Source organism: Perognathus longimembris, chromosome 8 (genome assembly GCF_023159225.1).
Source record: "Perognathus longimembris pacificus isolate PPM17 chromosome 8, ASM2315922v1, whole genome shotgun sequence".
Taxonomy (NCBI): domain Eukaryota; kingdom Metazoa; phylum Chordata; class Mammalia; order Rodentia; family Heteromyidae; genus Perognathus; species Perognathus longimembris.
Window position 1 is genome coordinate 45,699,799 of NC_063168.1, and position 19,077 is coordinate 45,718,875.

Consider the following 19,077-nt stretch of genomic DNA (forward strand, 5'->3'; position numbering starts at 1 on the left):
GAGTGTTGTGAGATAGCACTCAAAGCTTCCCACTAATACAGCACTGCCTCCCCTGCATGACTGTCATCTCCTTCATAAGGAGTACTGAAGATGCAGAAACACAACATTAATTACAAATAAATGAATGCAATTTCTTGTAGATCTAATAACCCCAAGTAAAAGCCACTAAAACAAGACTTATAACATTTCTAGTTCCCATCAATAACACAGTGTTCCAATGAACAGCTTAAATCAAGCCAAGTATTTAAACACTGGAACTTTGCTTAATTCTATTTAAGAGTACATGCTGGGGAGTTATGTGAGGAAGCACAGGGAAATCAACAAAGCAGCATGAACAGCACAAGTAAAGACCTGCCAGTCCCAGTCTGACTTTGTCATCTGGAACATGTTGCCCTGAACTCCTTTTTCTTTGTACTAATAACTGTAGGTAACAGAAGACGAGTACAGGGCTAGGGATATGGCCTAGTGGCAAGAGTGCTTGCCTCATATACATGAAGCCCTGGGTTCGATTCCCCAGCACCATATACAGAAAACGGCCAGAAGTGGCAATGCAGCTCAAGTAGCAGAGTGCTAGCCTTGAGCAAAAAGAAGCCAGGGACAGTGCTCAGGCCCTGAGTCCAAGCCCCAGGACTGGCAAAAAAAAAAGAAAAGAAAAGAAAAAAGATGAGTACATGAGAAAACAATATACAACCCAGTACAGTGCTTCTACACTTAACAGAAGCTCAACATTAGTTGTCTTGCTATGCATTACTGCCAGAATAACACTTTTTCTTATGTCTTACAATTATTAGTATTCTGTAAGTGATCTCTAGCATACTATATTCTACCCCCAAGTAATAGTTCCCCAACTTCCAGACATTTTAGTAGCTCTTGATTGGAAAGCATGATATAAGGCTACCATAAAGTGAGCAAAAAAAGTTGTTCCTCTTTATTGCTGTTGTTGGTCGTGGGGATTGTACTAAGGGCCTGGGCACTGTCGCTGAGCTCTTCAGCTCAAGGCTAGTGTTCTACCACTTTGAGCCACAGTACCACTTTCAGTTTTCTAGTGGTTAATTGAAGATAGAGTAGTATACAGACTTTCTTGCTCAGGCTAGCTTGGAAACACAATCCTCAGATCTTAGCCTCCTGAGTAACTAGGATTATAGGCATGAGCCAATGGCATCCAGCCAAGAAAAAATTTTATTTCATGTTTTATTATTAATCACAGCAACACTTACACATTATGAGGAAATAATACATATGTGTGAACATTTCGATAAACTATAAACTTTTCCTACGTTTGTTACTCTACAATAACTGGTTCTTTATTCCCAATTAGCTTATGCACTATTGGTAAATAAGTTGAATGGCAGCAAATCATAGCTGCATTGTTATTTCATATAAGCTTCCCCCCACCCCATCCCCACCCTGCCAACTAATGTTTTCTTATGATGAAGGGTAAGCTCTTATACAAAGAATGAGCCTTAACAGACCTCAGATTGGCTTAATGACCACAGTATTTTTCACTATGTCAAGATACATAATGAGCCAGGTGCCAGTGGCTCATGACTGTAATCCTAGCTACTTGGGAGGCTGAGATCTGAGGATCACGGTTCAAAGCCAGTTACGCAGGAAAGTCTGAGACTTTTATCTCCAACCACCCACCAGAAAACTGGAAGTGACACTGTGGCTCAAAGTGGTCACAATAAAATGCATTTCTCAGTGTGGGTCAGGGTTAGAAAAATCTAACAAACACTGGCAATGAATACTAGGAAAGACAGAAGAAAGCTGAGGCAATCAGTTCCGATTTTAAGCTAAAAGGTTTTGAACGGATTAGTGACACATTTACATTTATAATTGAGAAACAGCTGCTCTTCTGTGGGTTTTTTGTGGGGGTTTTTTGCCAGTCCTGGGGCTTGAACTCATGGCTTGAACTCACTGTCCCTGACTTCTTTTCACTCAAGGCTAGCAATCTACCACTTGAGCCACAGTTCTACTTCTGGCTTTTTTTGTTTATGTGGTGCTGAGGAATTGAACCCAGGTCTTCATGCATGCAAGGTGAGCATTTTACCATTAAGCCAATCCCAGACCATGAGAAACAGCTGCTTTTGCTATTGAAGCCTAAATGGTGGGCCCATTTACTGAGCCGCAGGACATTAAACGAAAAGTTTTGCAAGACTAGTTCAGGTTGGACATTAAAATATAGCATTGCATAGGTAGTAGTAGGCCTTAATGATCAGATGGACTGACTAGCAGCAATTCATGATGACCACATCATTTTGTTTCTATTGTTTGTAGCCCGCTAACCCCTTTAGACACCCATACATGCAATCCCTTCTGTTGTTCACCACTGGAAGTTATCAACTATGTTAGAGGCACATCTCAAGAAGCCATTCCCAAGAGGGCACAGATTGTTCATGCCTGTAATACTAGCCATGCAGGAGGCTGAATGTGAAGACTGAGGTTCACAGCCAGTCCCAGTCCAGGCAGAAAATCTTCTAGATTCTATCCCCAAAATAACAAAAAAAAAAACAAGGTTGGAGGCATACCTCATGTGGTAGAGTACTAGGAGCTGTGAATGAAAAAGCTGAGAACATGAGGCCCTGAGTTCAAGTCCTGGCACTCACACAATAAAAAAGAAGCCTTTTCTGCAACTTTCTAATAAAGAGCTAAAAAATTAACTAGCTGTAATTGCACTGAAATTATCGGTAAATGTTTTCTCTCTTAAACATTGACATTTAGTTACTTCTTTTCCTGGGGAGAGGGGAGAGGCAGTCATGGGGTTTGAACTCAGAGCTTGCTTGGGTGCTGTCCCTGCGCTTTTCTATTTATTGCTTGTGCTCTATCACTTTGAACTCCACTTCTGGTTTGGGAGTGGTTAATTGTAGAGAAGAGTTTCATGAACTCTGTTTGGGCTGGCTTTGAGCTGTGATCCTCAGATTCCCACCTCCTGAGTAGCTAGGATTACAAGCATGACCCACCAGCACCCAACTTCTTTCTTTTCTTTCTTTTTTGGTCTGAAACTGGGACTCAAACTCAGTACTTGATGCTTTTGCTAACTAGCTAACACTCTACTGAGCTACACCTTGAACCAACACTGTATTAGAATAATTGGTAATTATCCTAGCTAATCAAGCGGTTGAAATCTAAGGATCACTGTTTGAAGTCAGCTCAAGCATTAAAGTTCACAAAACTCTGATCTCCAATTAACCACCAAAAACACAGAAGTGGAGACATATCTCAGATGGCAGAGCACCAGCCTTGAATAAAAAAGCTAAGGGACAGTGCACCTAGGCCAAGTTCAAGACCTCGTATTGAGGTGCCAGACTTTGAAGTCAGGCCCCACCACGTGAACCCCATTTTAGAATCGAACCCTGAGCCAATCAGATTTGTACCTGTGTTCTAATCTTGCTTGCACAGCTGATTGTTGTAACCTTGTTCTTTGCCTTTATAAGCCCTGTGTAATCACAGCTCGAGGCTCCCTCCTAACCTCCGCTATGTCGGTGGGTAGGACGAGGCCCGAGTTGGCAGCTCGTTAAATAAAGCCTTGCCTTGCTTTTGCATTTCGGAGTGTCTGAATCTCGGTGGTCTTCTTGGGGGTGGTCTTGTGGCTTGGCACAACAGTATTGGCACAAAAATAAACTGGAAATGACTAGCAAAGTAACTAAGGAAAGAACTCTAAAATTTTCTACTCAAATTCAGCAAAAAAATACAAGATATCAACTGCAGAATATTTTGGAATATATGTGTCTCCTGACATCCTCAAATCCAAGGCTTTACTATCAGTCACAGCTGAATCAGCAGATTTCCACAAAGTCTGTGGAGACTGAGAAAAATCTATCTAAAGTCTTAATTATAAAATCAGTATTAACAATTTTATTCTATTAAAAATGTAGGTAAATGGTAATAGAATATGGGTTTCATTAAAGATTTAGGCAATGTACTCTATTACCACATTCTCTTGAGTAATTTTACATAAAATCTTTGTATTATTAATTCCAACCTAGTAGTGCTATTAAGTATAATTAAACTTTGTTTGACCCTTTTAATTTATTTATAAAATGGCTTTAAAAGTCTATGTAAGTCACCAGGCACCAATAGTTCTGTAATTCTACCTAATCAAGAAAGCTGAGATCTGAGAATCACAGTTTGAAGCCAACCCAGGCAGGAAAGTCTGTGAGACTCATATCTCCAATTAACTGCTAAAAAAAGATAGATGTGGAGCTGTGGCTTAAGTGGTAGGACACCAGCTTTGAACAAAAGCTCAAAAGAACATCTAGGAACCTGAGTTCAAGCTCTTAAGACCAGAACCAAAACATAAAGCCTTTAAAAGTCGTATATAAGTCAGGCACTGATGCCTCACACCTGTAATCCTAGCTACTCAGGAGGCTGAAATCTGCAGTTCAAAGCCAGCAGGGCAGAAAAGTGTGTGAGACTCTCTTCTCCAATCAACCACCAGAAAACTGTAAATGGCATTGTCGCTCAAAATGGTAAAGCGCTAGTCTTGAGCAAAAGAGCTCAGGGACAATGCCCAGGACCCAAGTTCAAACCCTGACCAAACAAAAAGTCTATTTGTAGAAAAAAGGCTGGTAAGGTGCCAATAATAAAAATCTTTGGTCTACGAGCACTTAAATTATTGGCCAAGTATTTGTCAATCTAGCAAATATATTTGGCTAGCAAAGTATTTGGCTGGGGGGGCTGGGGATATGGCCTAGTGGCAAGAGTGCTTGCCTTGTATACCTGAGGCCCTGGGTTCGATTCCCCAGCACCACATATACAGAAAACAGCCAGAAGTGGCGCTGTGGCTCAAGTGGCAGAGTGCTAGCCTTGAGCAAGAAGAAGCCAGGGACAGTGCTCAGGCCCTGAGTCCAAGGCCCTGGACTGGCCAAAAAAAAAAAAAAAAAAAAAAAAAGTATTTGGCTGGATCTAGCAAATAAGCAAATTAGCAGAGGTCAACAGAAAAAGCACAGGTGAATTACCACAAAAGTATTAAAATAATTCAATCCCTCTAATCTACCTCCAATACAGGGCTCTCACTCTTATTGCAGTGCTGTCACTAGTATACTGGTCTCTGGATACTTTTTTATTTCCCTACATTCTCCCTCTCCCTACACAGTCTTGTAATGTCATTCTTATTAGGTACAAGCATGTGTCAGCCCTCCTCCCCCAGACTCCTACGGGTAATGCTTGTAATGCCAGTTCACCATTAATGCTTTCTCTGATGCCACCTAGCTTTTATTCATTATTATTATTCTGATAAAATAGCATTTTTCTTCCTATTTCAGTTGATTTCACTGCTTACTTGAGTGTGTGTGTGTGTGTGTGTGTGTGTGTGTGTATTGGGGGAGGGGATGTTAGTTGTGGGGCTTGAACTGAGGGCCTGGACACTATCCCTGATTTTCTTTTTTTTACTCAAGGCTAATACTCAACCTCTTTGAGCCACAGAGCCACGTTCAGTTTTTCTGGGGGTTAATTAAAGATAAAGAGTCTCATGGGGGGCTGGGGATATAGCCTAGTGGCAAGAGTGCCTGCCTCGGATACACGAGGCCCTAGGTTCGATTCCCCAGCACCACATATACAGAAAACGGCCAGAAGCGGCACTGTGGCTCAAGTGGCAGAGTGCTAGCCTTGAGCGGGAAGAAGCCAGGGACAGTGCTCAGGCCCTGAGTCCAAGGCCCAGGACTGGCCAAAAAAAAAAAAAAAAAAAAGAGTCTCATGGACTTTCCTGTCGGGGCTGGCTTTGAACCTTGATCCTTGGATCTCAGCCTTCTGAGGACTTTGGATTACAGGCGCAAGCCACCAGCGCCTAGGGAGAATTTTTTTTTTAAATTTATTCTTATTTTGCACTGTTTTTCCTTGCTTTCTCACTCACCATTACAGTATAATTTTCTCCTTTCACATTTTAGTAGAACATTATTTTAAAATAGCATCTACAGGAACCTCCTATTACTGAAAGCATCACTTACATTATTTTCAATCTTCATTGTAAATGACAAGAGCTTTCACATTACAATAATATTCTTGGCTCAATCGTTCTTACATTAGGTGGGCCGAATTCAAGATCTCACTAAACATTCCCAACTGATATACTTGGTCATCATTAATTTTAAAAAAGCACACAGTATTGTAATAACCTGCCAGGCAGGGAAATCCCGCCCCCTGCTGTGTCATGGCCTAGGACATAGGAGGAGGTGTGGCACTAAGCTGCATCAGGAGTAAAGGAGGGGCTTGAGAGCCCCAAGTGTATAAATAGGCTGCCTGCCTGGGCATAAGGGGAGAAGAGCAGGAGGAGGAAAGAGGAGGTGAGTGAAGCTGGGCGGAGCTGAATCAGGCGGGCCAGAAGAGCAGAGTGGAGAGCCAAATCCAACCACCTGGAAAAGAGTGGAGCTGAACTGGCCAGCCAGAGGAGCGGGTCGAGACCCGATGGGAACCTTAGGCCTGAGGGAGAGTCAGGAGCCTGAGGCCTGAGGGAGAGTCAGGAGCCTGAGGCCTGAGGACGAGTCTAAAGCCTGTGGGGAGGCTTGAGGAAAGGCGAGGCCTACAGGAAGGAAGCTTGCTCCTCTGGAGGTCTGGAGGTTTGGAGGCTGAGGTGGTTGGAGATTAAGGTGGAGGTTCGGAGTTCAGGTCAGGACAGGTCTCAGGTCTGGGCTCTGGGTAACTGACCCAGGACAAGGTAGTCACAGGCTAGCATTAGGAGGTGGAGGGTAGCTCTGGTTCTGGGTTTTAGGTTGTAAATAAAACCCCTTCCCACCTTAAATTGTGCCTCAATGGATTATTCTCGCTCTCGGAATATAACTACCAGTGAAGATACAGAGAAATTTCTTGGTTAAGCCTGTAAACATACAGAAGTTTGTACATATACAGTTGATTCTAAGATGTAGACAGGGGAAAGTCTATAAGGATAAAAGTAATAACTAAAACCCTACACATTGACATTTTTACACTATTACTTTTTTTTTTTTGCTAGTACTAGGGCTTGCCTTACATTCTCTCTCAGCTTTTTTTTTTTTTAATCATAGTTTGCACCCTACAATTTAGCCACATTTCTACTTCAGGCTTTTTGCTGGTTTATTAGAGATAAGAGATTCTCAAATTCGGCTTCAAAGCAAAATCCTCAGATGTGAGCCTCCTAAATAGCTAAAATTACAGGCGTTGAGTCACCAGCACCCAGATAACACTACTATTTTTATAATTAACAGAAAAATGGCATTGTCTGGCCTAAGAGCTCTCATTTTAGTAATTTACTAAGGAAGCACAAAACCTGAGAGTGATAGGCAAGGTTGACTTGGCTGACCTGGCTGCTATCAGCTTCCTTCCTCACTGCTCCTTGTGCATTGAAACCAATGTACTTGGATGAAGAGGACGATCTTCCTCCAGCAAAGGAAGACCATTATTCAGTCAAAGGTATAGAGTAGCTGTTTTTCCCTGACAGAACCGCCAACCAAACTCTCAAATAGCTATTTCTTTAGAAGAAAGACTAATAGTTGCAGGGGTTTTTTTATCATTAAGTACAAATCTACTTTCCATACTACTGCTGCCCCCTGCTGTCTGTGACTCCACCTTACTTGCATTGCTTTTCTGGGTAACAAAGCCTAGAGTTAATCAAAACCCAAAACACCATGGGATGGCAGAAGACTCAATTTCTAGCAATATATTTAATGTATACTGTTTTTGAAAACAGGAGATGGGGCTGGGAATATAGTCTAATGGCAAGAGTGCTTGCCTCCTATACATGAAGCCCTGGGTTCGATTCCCCAGCACCGCATATATAGAAAATGGCCAGAAGTGGTGCTGTGGCTCAAGTGGCAGAGTGCTAGCCTTGAGCAAAAAGAAGCCAGGGACAGTGCTCAGGCCTTGAGTCCAAGGCCCAGGACTGGCAAAAAAAAAAAAAAAAAAACTTGGGGGATGTAGCAGTGCTTATCTGTAATCCTGCACTTGAAGGCTTGTTTTGAAGGCTGTTATAAGAGAATGTTAGTTCCAGGCAAGCCAGGGTTACAACCTCAGCACAACTTTATCTTAAAAATATAAAATTGTAAGCTAGCACCCAGTAGTTCAGGCCTATAATCCTGGCTACTCAGGACACTGAGATGTGAGTTGATGTTTGAAGCCAGCCCAAGGAAAGACAAATCATGCAGACTCATCTCTAGTTACAGGGGGGGAAAAAAAAGCCAGAAGGAGGTGTGGCAGAGCTAGGGGGTAGTCAAGCCCTGAGGCATACTGATAAACAGTTTTGACATAATTATGGGTTAAGAGGTACTCAGTGAAGGATGGAAACCAGACTGGAGAGGGTTAAGGACCATGTGTGAGCTTATGAAGAATCAAGCCTGTGCCATGAGTTTTTATTGCTTTAGTTTGTTTTATGCTACCTTTTTCCCTTGAATATATTAAAGCAATAAAAATATGTCAGTAGTTTTTAAAAAAAAAAAGAGGTACTCAGATTTGTTCAGCTTTTCAGTACTGTTTATTGAGATTCAGAATTTTTTTTTTTTTCTTTTGCTGGCCCTGGGGCTTGAATTCTGGGGCTGGGCACTGTCCCTGAGCTAACTTTTTGCTCAAGACTAGCACTCTACCAATAGAGCCACAGTGCCATTTCCAGCTTTCCCTGTGGTTAACTGAACAGTCTCACAGATTTTTCTGTCTGGGCAGGCTTCCAACTGTGATCCTCAGATCTCAGCCTCTTAAGTATCTAAGATTACAAGTGTGAGCCACCACCAATGCTCAGCAAGATTCATGATTTGTACCTAGTTTCAGTAAGGTCCTCTGCAGAGCCAGTGCCAAATAGGAAATTCCTATTTGCCCACTGGTCCAGAAAACAAAAGGGGGGGGGGTGGGAGTGGGAATACTTTAGGCAAGACCCTGTTGTGTGTTCATTGGCTCCAAGATATCAGGCATATCTGACAGAGATAGCGCAGCCTTCACAGATTTTACAAAAGGAGAAACAACAGGCTAGGATAAGTGTGGAGTGAAAAGCACATGCTTATTAATGCTGCTGATGGATCGTGTCCTTTTTCTACAGTAAACTATAAAGTACACTGAGTCCTATTGGATTTCTTTAGTAACCAAATCTTGTCTGTGACTGGTAATGCAATTAACCTATTAACAAATTCAGTAACTCTTAATATTTACTTCTTCTAAAAAGCAAAAAATGCCAGGTGCTGGTGGTTCACAGTCGTAATCCTAACTACTCAGGAGAATGAGGTCTGAGAATCATGGTTCAAAGCCAGCCCAAGCAGGAAAGTCAGTAAGACTCTTACCTATAATTAACCACCAGAAAACCAGAACTGACACTGTGGTTCAAAGTGGTAGAACTCTAGCCTTGAGCAAAAAAGCTCAGGGACAGTACCTAGGCCAGTTCAAGCTCCACACCAACAATCACTCAATCAATTGCAAAAACTCTGAATTCAATCTTCAGTACTTCAAAAAATAAAAATAAACAAATGAATAACAAAAACATTAACTTGTCTTTTGATTCTTAGATTCTGCGATGAAGCTTAGCTCAATACTAACCCATAAAACAACAACAAAAAATATGTCAGGGCTGGGGATATAGCCTAGTGGCAAGAGTGCCTGCCTCGGATACACGAGGCCCTAGGTTCGATTCCCCAGCACCACATATACAGAAAACGGCCAGAAGTGGCGCTGTGGCTCAAGTGGCGGAGTGCTAGCCTTGAGCGGGAAGAAGCCAGGGACAGTGCTCAGGCCCTGAGTCCAAGGCCCAGGACTGGCCAAAAAAAAAAAAATATGTCAAAGGAGTCATTATCATCAATTTTTACAAAGAAAGCATACTGGGGCTGGGAATATGACCTAGTGGTAAAGTGCTCGCCTCGTATACATGAAGCCCTGGTTTCTATTCCTCAGCACCACATATATAGAAAAAGCCAGAAGTAGCGCTGTGGCTCAAGAGGTAGAGTGCTAGCCTTGAGCAAAAAGAAGCCAGGGACAGTGCTCAGGCCCCAAGTCCACGCCCCAAGACTGTCAACAAAAACAAAATAAAAAATTTTAAAAAAAAGAAAGCATACTTGCCAACCATACTGTAAGAACAAGGAAAAACGAAAACAAAATCATTGTTACCTTCATGTTTTTCCAGAGCCCGTATAACATTAGGGAGTTGATTTACACCCTGATAAAGTCGGTAACAATCTTGTAAGTTTGCTGCTTGTCTTTGAAATTTCTTGGCAAGTCTGTTAAGATCTGGGAATCGACGAAGCAAATCTTCTTGTAAACTCTGCCTTAACTCTGCATCTTCTACAAAAGCCTCCACTAAATCTAATCTGAAAAAAATTAAAATTCAATGTTAAATGCTTTAATATAAAATTAAGCCTATCTACTGGGCAGGGGAACACAGCTCAGTGCTACAGTTCCTGCCTCATATGTGCAACTAGTTTATGCTGGGCACTGGTGGCTCACACCTGTAATCCTATCTTCTCAGGAGGCTATGATCTGAAGGTCGAAGCCTGCCTGGGCAGAAGAGTATGTGAGACTCTTTATCTCTAAGTAACTAGCTAGAAGCACTTATACAGCACACGTGTTAAGAGTGCTAGCACCATGGGGGCTGGGAATATGGCATAGTGGTAAAGTGCTTGCCTCGTATACATTAAGCCCTGGATTCGATTCCTCAGCACCACAAATATAGAAAAAGCTGGATGTGGGCTGGGGATATGGCCTAGTGGCAAGAGTGCTTGCCTCATATACATGAGGCTCTGGGTTCAATTCCCCAGCACCACATATACAGAAAATGGCCAGAAGCGGCACTGTGGCTCAAGTGGCAGAGTGCTAGCCTTGAGCAAAGAGAAGCCAGGGACAGTGCTCAGGCCCTGAGTCCAAGCCCCAGGACTGGCCAAAAAAAAAAGAAGAAAAAGCTGGATGTGGCGCTGTTGCCTTGAGCAAAAAGAAGCCAGGGACAGTACTCAGGCCAAGTCCAAGGCCCAGGACTAGCCACCCCCCCCCCCCAAAAAAAGCACCCTGGTTGATTGCTTGTACCATGAGGAGTAGCTCTTTAAGCATTAACCAAATAAAAAATTCACAAAAACATATTTTGAAATATTAGCTTTGGTAAGAGGGTGGAAAGCTCTGTAAAACTATGAGATACACATTTTATAAGACACTGAAACATACTTAAAGGCTTCACCAAAATGACATTTTTTTCATTTCGGTTTTTGGGGTTTTGTTGGTTGGTTGTAGGGCTCGAACCCAGGGCCCGGGTGCTTGTCCCAGAGTTCTTTTGCTCAAGGCTAATGCTTGACCACTTTGAGCCAGAGCTCAGCACCACTTCTCTGCTTTTGAATGGTTAATTGGAGGTAAGAATTTTACAGACTTTTCTGTCTGGCCTGGCTTTGAATGGCAATCCTCAGATCTTGGCCTCCTGAGTAGCTAGGATTACAGGCATAAGCCACCAGCACAAGGCTGGGTTTTCTTTTATTCATTTTTAGGGGTACTGGCACTCTTGCACTTGAGCCAGTCCTTTTTCCATTCATTCATTCACTCATTCATTCATTTACTGTGCCTGTCCTGGGGCTTGACCTTAGGGCCTGAGCACTGTTTCTGAGCTTCTTTCGCTCAAGGTTAGCACTCTACCACTTGAGGCACAGTGTCACTTCCAGCTTTTACTGAGTAGTTTACTGGAGATCAGAGTCTCACAAACATTCCTAAATAGGCTGGCTTCATATCTTGATCCTCAGATCTCAGACTCCTGAGTAGCTACAAATACATGCATGAGCCAGAAGTACGTGTGTGTGCGTGTGCGTGTGTGTGTGTGTGTGTGTGTGTGTGTGTGTGTCCCCGTCCCCTGGTTTCATACTTTGATCCTCAGATCTCAGTCTCTGTACTATATGATTACAGGCATGACCCAGTGTGCATGCACGTGCAGGAGGGGGAGGGGGGTGTTCTGAATTTAGGGCCTGGCACTGTCCTTGAGCTTTTTAGCTCAAAGCTAGCACTCTACCACCACTTGATTCACAACTCCACTTCTGGCTTTTTGGTGGGTAACTCTCTCCTAGACTTTCCCATCTGGGCTAGTTTGAACCTGAATGCAGAGACCTAAGCCTCCTGAAAAGCTAGGATTACAGGCACAACCAGCAACTTTTTTTTTTTAATATTACTTTTTAAATAGGACTGTGCGCTTTCTGCCCAGGCCCAGCCCTGGACAACTATAATCCCACCTTTGAATCCTGATGAGCTGGGAACACATACAATGAAAAGCCTAATAAACTGCTAGTTTCAGACCACTTCAGAGATAATTAGTGTCAGTTTGTTTCTGGCTAAAACAAGGAAGAAAAGACAAATAAGCTGCTCTGCTATTTTTCTGATACTGCCATTTTTTTTTTTTTTTTGCCAGTCCTGGGGTTTGAGCTCAGGGCCTGGGAACTGTCCCTGACCTTTTTGCTCAAGGCTAGCACTCTACCTCTTGAGCCACAGCACTACTTCTGGCTGATAATGCCACTTTTAAATCACAATTTTAAGCTGGGTGCAAGTGGCTCATGCCTATAATTCTAGCTACTCATGAGGTTGAGATTCCAAGGATAGAGATTCTGAGAGACTCCATCTCCACTAACCAGAAAAAGCTGGAGACACGGATCAAGTGGTGAAAAAGGTAAATAAAAGTGCATCTAAAGCCGGGCGCCAGTGGCTCACACCTGTACTACTCATACCTGTAGCTACTCAGAAGGCTGAGATCTGAGGATCGAGGTTCAAAGGTAGCCTGGGCAGTAAAGTCCATGAAACATTTATCTCCAATTAACCACCAGAAAACCAGAAGTGGCGCTGTGGTTGAAGTGGTAGAGTGCTAGCCTTAAGATGAAGAGCTCAGGGACAGAGCCCAGGCCCAGAGTTCAAGCCCCATGACCAACAAAAAAAAAAAAAAAAAAAAAAGTGCATCTAGTGATGAAATGAACATGAATGTATTTTAAATGGTTACATATGGCCAGGAATGGTGGGTACAACACTTCAAGTCCCAATACTCAAGTATGAAGCAGAAGGATTTTGAGTTCAAGGTCAGCTTGGGCTACCTAGCAAGGCCTATCTCAAAAGAATCAATTAACTAAATAAAATTCTATATATGAAGACAAAATAAGCTAAAATAAAAAATGCTTATAATAGTAAGTGTGGGAAAGATAGGGTGCACTACTATATTAGCATCATAACTGTTTAAAGAACAAACTGTCTTAAAAGTACACTGTATAAAACAATTCCATTTACATAAAACAGGCAGAAACAAGCCCCCTACCCACCTCCCAGAGTTCAGAAAATGGTTACTCTTGGTGTACGGAAGGTTAGTAACTAGTAGGATTATTGAGGAAAATACAGGAGTAACTGCAAGTTAATTAAAGCTAACAAAAGCACACACTACATGTCATACCTCTCCTCTATTCTGTTCTTATCCATGAGAGGCTGCTTAATCCACTGGTTAACTAGTCTTTGTCCTTGAGGGGTTTTGCATTTATTCAGCAATGCAGCCAAAGACTGAGAGCCTGTTGTATCCTCCACAGAACCCTAATAAACAAAAAACAAAAGATGGCACTCATCAGTAAAAATCTTACTATGCCATGAAAAGTAAATAATTTGAGGAACACGGTCACATAATAGTCTTTAAATAGAGGAAATTTCCACAAAAATTCCTCTAACATCAACTTTGACCCTGTTAATCTATATTCTCAACTATTCACTTTTTTCTATGACAAAACAACTTTATAATTACAATAGGTTTAGATATATAACTTGTCAGAATGTAACTTTAAAGAACTGATGTTAATATAACTAACTAGCAAGAAAGCTAAAACAAATACTATGTATATAGGCTGGAACTAGAAGAATAAAATACAGCAATTCAACTTTACTTTAGATATTTAAGTCCTCAATAAATGCTTACAGTATTTGTCAAAGGAAATATTTTATTTATCCATTTTCATTTCATTCATCACTCATTTTAACTCTACTTTTTAATCAGTGTATGTTTTACCTGGAAAAGGTTAAGGGCTCTAACTGCTGCAATATCCAACTTCATGTATTGGCTGAAGTCAAAAGTAGTCAGTTCAAACTGTCCAAAATTTGAATCATCAGATAAAAGCTCTAAAAACTTGATTACTGCAGACAATGATGAAATTGCAATCTAAAATTAAGAATATAAAATAAGGTTTCTGCATCACCAAAACTAGTTTTTAGAAATTAAAAATGCAGGGGAAGGGAAAGTGGAAAAATAAGGGAGAGAGTAACACTGTTCGACAAAAAATGTATCTGTACATCACCTTCACGATAAAATTATTATTTTTTTTTGATAAAATTATTTTTTTAAAGGAAACTAAAAACGCAAACATAGCCAGCTCATGCCTGTAATTCTAGCTACTCAGGGGCTGACATCTGAGGATTACAGTTCAAAGATAGCCCAGGTAAGAAAAATTTGTGAGATTCTTATCTTCAATTAACTGCCAAAAGGCGCAAAGTAGAGCTGTCTCAAGTGGTAGAAACAGTCTTGAGCAGAAAAAGCTAAGGGACAGTGCCCAGACCCTGAGTTCAAGACCCAGTAACAGTGTAATATAGACAGATACCTGCATTTGCAATTAATATACCTGATTCTCCATTTCTGGCAAGACAGAACTATTCATCTGTTCTCCCTTTTTGCTTTTCAATAACCGGTTCAGGTCTTGGCAAATGTCTTTTGTGGAAAAATCAGCTCTTTTTCTTTCTGTGATCAGAATTCGTCCTCTCTGAATAACCTATTTTACAGGAAATTATTTTAAATACTGGGAGAAAAGCAATTAGAAAAGTTGTAACATTGAGAAATAATATGACAATAACTTTAACAATTAATCCACATCAAATTATTATGCAATGTGAAAGATACTGGCAACATTACTTAACATATTCTAAATTCTATAACAGAGTATTTAACAGAGTTAACAGAGTATTTCTGTGGAAATTTGCTGAAGCAGAGGTATGATTCAAATGGTAAAGCACCAGCCCTAAATTTTAAAAACAATGGAGAGAATGAAGCCTTGAGTTCAAGCCCCAGTACCAAAACAACAACAACAAAAACATGCTGTAGGCCATATCTATGCCAAAAATACCCCACAAAAAGAAAAGAATCCTTGAGGGGCTGGGGATATGGCCTAGTGGCAAGAGTGCTTGCCTCGTATACATGAGGCCCTGGGTTCGATTTCCCAGCAGCACATATACAGAAAATGGCCAGAAGTGGTGCTGTGGCTCAAGTGGCAGAGTGCTAGCCTTGAGCAAAAAGCAGCCAGGGACAGTGCTCAGGCCCTGAGTCCAAAGCCCAGGACTGGCCAAAAAAATAAATAAATAAATAAAAATTTTAAAAGGAATTTGAATAACAAATGCTGGCAGAGCATAAGGGAATGGAACCCTTTTGCACTGTTGGGAATATAAACTAGTACAATCACTCAAGAAGGCAGTTTGGCAGTTCCTCAAAAAACGAAACATAGAAATGTTCCTATCCACTCTTGGGAATCTACTCAGATCATTACAAACCAGAATACATAAAGACATTTATGCTGGGCGCACTAGGGGCTCACGTCTATAATCCTAGCTATTCCAGAGACTGAGATCTGAGGATCTTGATTCTGAAGCCAGCCGGGCAGAAAAGTATGTGAAACTTTTATCTCCAGTTAACCACTCAAAAACTGGAAGTGGCATTGTAGCTCCACTTCAAAGTGGTAGAGCCTTGAGCAAAAGAGCTCAGAGACATAGCCCAGGCCCTGAGTTCAAGCCCCATGACTGATTAAAAAAAAGGGGGGGGGTAAAAAAAGGGGGGGCTGGGGATATGGCCTAGTGGCAAGAGTGCCTGCCTCATATACATGAGGCCCTGGGTTCGATTCCCCAGCACCACATATACAGAAAATGGCCAGAAGTGGCACTGTGGCTCAAGAGGCAGAGTGCTAGCCTTGAGCAAAAAGAAGCCAGGGACAGTGCTCAGGCCCTGAGTCCAAGCCCCAGGACTGCCCCCCCCCCAAAAGAACATTTGCACATCCCTGTTCATTGCTGCACTACTCACAATAGCCAAGTCATGCAAATACCCCAGATGCCCTATTAACAGATGAGTGGATCAATAAAATGTGGTATATAAACACACAACATAACTTTTACTCATTCATTATAAAGATTATGTCATTTGAAGGGAAATGGATAGACCTACCACAAATCATGCTGAGGTAAGCCAAACTCAGAGGGACAAACAACACATGTTGTCTCGTATGTGGAAGCTAAATCTAAAATATAACTGGATAGGATAACCTATACAGGACTCTAGGCATTCACACACACACACACACACACACACACACACGCACACACACAGAGCAAAGGAGGACACTCTTAGAGGAGGAACCTAAAGGTGTAAGTTCTCTGAACATTTAAAATACTATTTATGGAAACAAATTCCAGGAAATGGAAACATGGGTTTGTTTGTGTTGGTAGTGGTAGTGTTTCTTCTTGCTTTGGGTTTTTTTTTCAGACGACAAAGGGAGCCAGCCACAGAAAGGGAGAGAGGAAGAGTAAGCTAGAAAACTAATGATGAATAGCAATCATGCCATGCAGTATACACTATGCAGAAAATGAACTACATAACTTATGGGCAGGGATGGGAGGAGGAACTGGAGGACAGCCAAGGGCTGACACTGTTCAAAAAAGAAATGTACTTATTATCTGACATGAAATGATAACCCCTTTGCACCATAAAAACAATAAAAGTATATATTTGTTAAAGAGTATCTGCTTAATGTGCTCTAGGGCTTAGGTTAGATTTTTAGCACCACCAATGCCACCCCTTCGCTCTCTCCCAGGAAAAAAATTCTGAAGAACTACATGTTACCCTGTCTGATAAATCAAGCTAATCATGTTTGCTGTGATAATAGTCCTTTTGGAATGGAGGATGGCAAGAAGGAGAAAGGGAAAGAAGAAAAAAATAAAGGTAGAAAAAGTCTTACAGCTTGTTCTGACATCCTCTTACACACACCAATTTTCTTTCAAAGATAAACATCAAGGTCTACCTCAAAACAAAATATTAATTTAATTAGATTTTAAATTAACCTTTTAATTATTTTTCCCATAAACAAAATTCACCATTATTAAACTTGATTCCCTTACCTGTCTCAGTTTCCCCATGTCTCCAGCAGTCTCTCCTCCTGGTAAAACACATTCTTTTGGTCCAATCTGAATCAGAAGAGCCTCAAGATTGGAGAGCTGATCATTATCAGGAAACTCACATATTCCTAGCTTCCTTTGTAGAGAATCAACATACCCAACTCCAACCTGTCTTTGACCATCAACTGTGGATATTTTAACACCCATAACACCTATGGAAGTTGACATGTCACTGGTACCAAAGAGAATATCTTCAAACTGGGACAGATTGCCCGGAGAAGCCTAAGCAAAAATTAAAAAAAAAAAAAAATTAGCCACTGAACAGATTTGTAAAATGTATTAAACACCAATCATCCAATCTTTAAAGTATCTTATGAAAACCCTGCCAGATACCAGATGTCCCAATTGTTATCATGTTTGCTGTACTCTCTTCCTCCTTTCCCAATTATTTTCCCAACAACTGGGCATTTCTAAAGACAAAAGTTATTTGAATGTCAGGGTAATGGTATATACCTGCAATTCCCATACTTGGGAGGATGAAGCAGGAATATCTCAAGTTTGAGGCCAGCCTGGGTTACTAACTCAACCCTGTTTCAAAAAAGGAGCAATGCCTCCAATCATATAACATTTAATAAAATGAAGATCAAGATATGGAAACCAGAGGTTTTTTTCTTTGTTATTGTTTTTCTTTTGTTTTTGTCTTGTTTATCTATCTTTGGGAGGGTAAGAGGGGTAAGAAATGGAGGGACAAAAGGTGAATAAATGTATCAGTGGTACTCACTAGATACTATGTTGAAAATGAACTATACAGCTTGTGGGTAGGGACAGGAAAAAACTGGGAGAGAGTGAAGGAAGGGATAACATTGTCCAAAAAGAAATACACTAATTACCTGACTTATGAAACAGTAACCCCTCTGTACATCACCTTTACAATAACAATAAAAATTAATTAATTAACACAAAATAAATAAGTTATTTTTCAAATGCTGGGCATGATAGCACATGCCTATAATCCTAGAAAAAAATCCTTGAGAAAAGCCTAGACTATGCAGCATGTCTGAGAAAAAGTTAGAAAGAAAAGCAGAAAAGAGAACAGAGAAAAGGAGAAAAGAGAAAGATGCAAAGGAAAATAGAGAAAAGAGAAGAACAAGAGTAAGAAAGTTAAAAAGGGAAAGGGGAAAGAGAAAAGTGACTTTGTTTTTAAATTTGGCAACTGGGTTTAGACATACAAAATCAGTACCAAAACTGGTCATCTTTTAATGCTCTGCTTACATTTCTACATCCTGCCATACTACCTATTAATTACACATATCACTAATTTTTTTAATTATAGCAGCTACCTATTATAGCAGAGGAGTCTAAATATTGACCTTGGAAAGTCTCCTCTCGAAATCAATATATTTATAAATGCAGAGTTTGTTCTAGATCAATAACTTCCAAATAAAGGGCCCATGATCATGCTGGGTGCTGGTGGCTTATACCTGTAGTCCTAGTTACAGGCAAAATCTGAGAATCATGGTCCAAAGCCAGCCCAGGCAGGAAAATCTGTGACACTCTTTATCTTCAACTATCCAGCAAAAAGCTGGCAGTGGAACTGTGGCTCAAGTAGTAGAATGCCTGCCTTGAGTAAAAAAAAGCTAAAGGAAAGCACCTAGGCACTGAGTTTAAGCCCAAGTACTGGCACACACACAAAAAAAGATCCATGATCTATTTTCAATATTTCAGAAAGGCTAGAAATCTCCCTTTATGACTGTACCAATTAACTAAACAGTGCCAAGTTACACTGACAGTGAGAGACACTACACTGCAATCCAATTCACAGCTAATAATTTGCTACCAATATAGGCATTTCTTAGGGAAGAGAACTCTAAATTTCCAAGCCATGGAGATCATGTTTCAAGGGGAAAAAAATAAAATAAACAATAACAAAAATCAAACCCTTTCTTTAGTAATAGTATTTCACTTTGTATGCAATTATGTTTTAGGGACAGTGACAAACTGATTTTT

General features: G+C 40.9%; 1 protein-coding gene across 1 annotated transcript in view; it reads right to left on the minus strand.

Moving 5' to 3' along the window:
- Window positions 1-19,077, minus strand: part of Msh2 (mutS homolog 2) — a 53,968-nt gene that overhangs the window by 30,319 nt on the left and 4,572 nt on the right. The window contains exons 3-7 of the mRNA XM_048352976.1: window positions 17,074-17,352; window positions 14,541-14,687; window positions 13,934-14,083; window positions 13,334-13,467; window positions 10,051-10,250 (exon numbers count right to left, since the gene is read on the minus strand). Coding sequence (XP_048208933.1) covers window positions 10,051-10,250; window positions 13,334-13,467; window positions 13,934-14,083; window positions 14,541-14,687; window positions 17,074-17,352 — 910 coding nt within the window. The remainder of the gene's footprint in view (window positions 1-10,050; window positions 10,251-13,333; window positions 13,468-13,933; window positions 14,084-14,540; window positions 14,688-17,073; window positions 17,353-19,077) is intronic.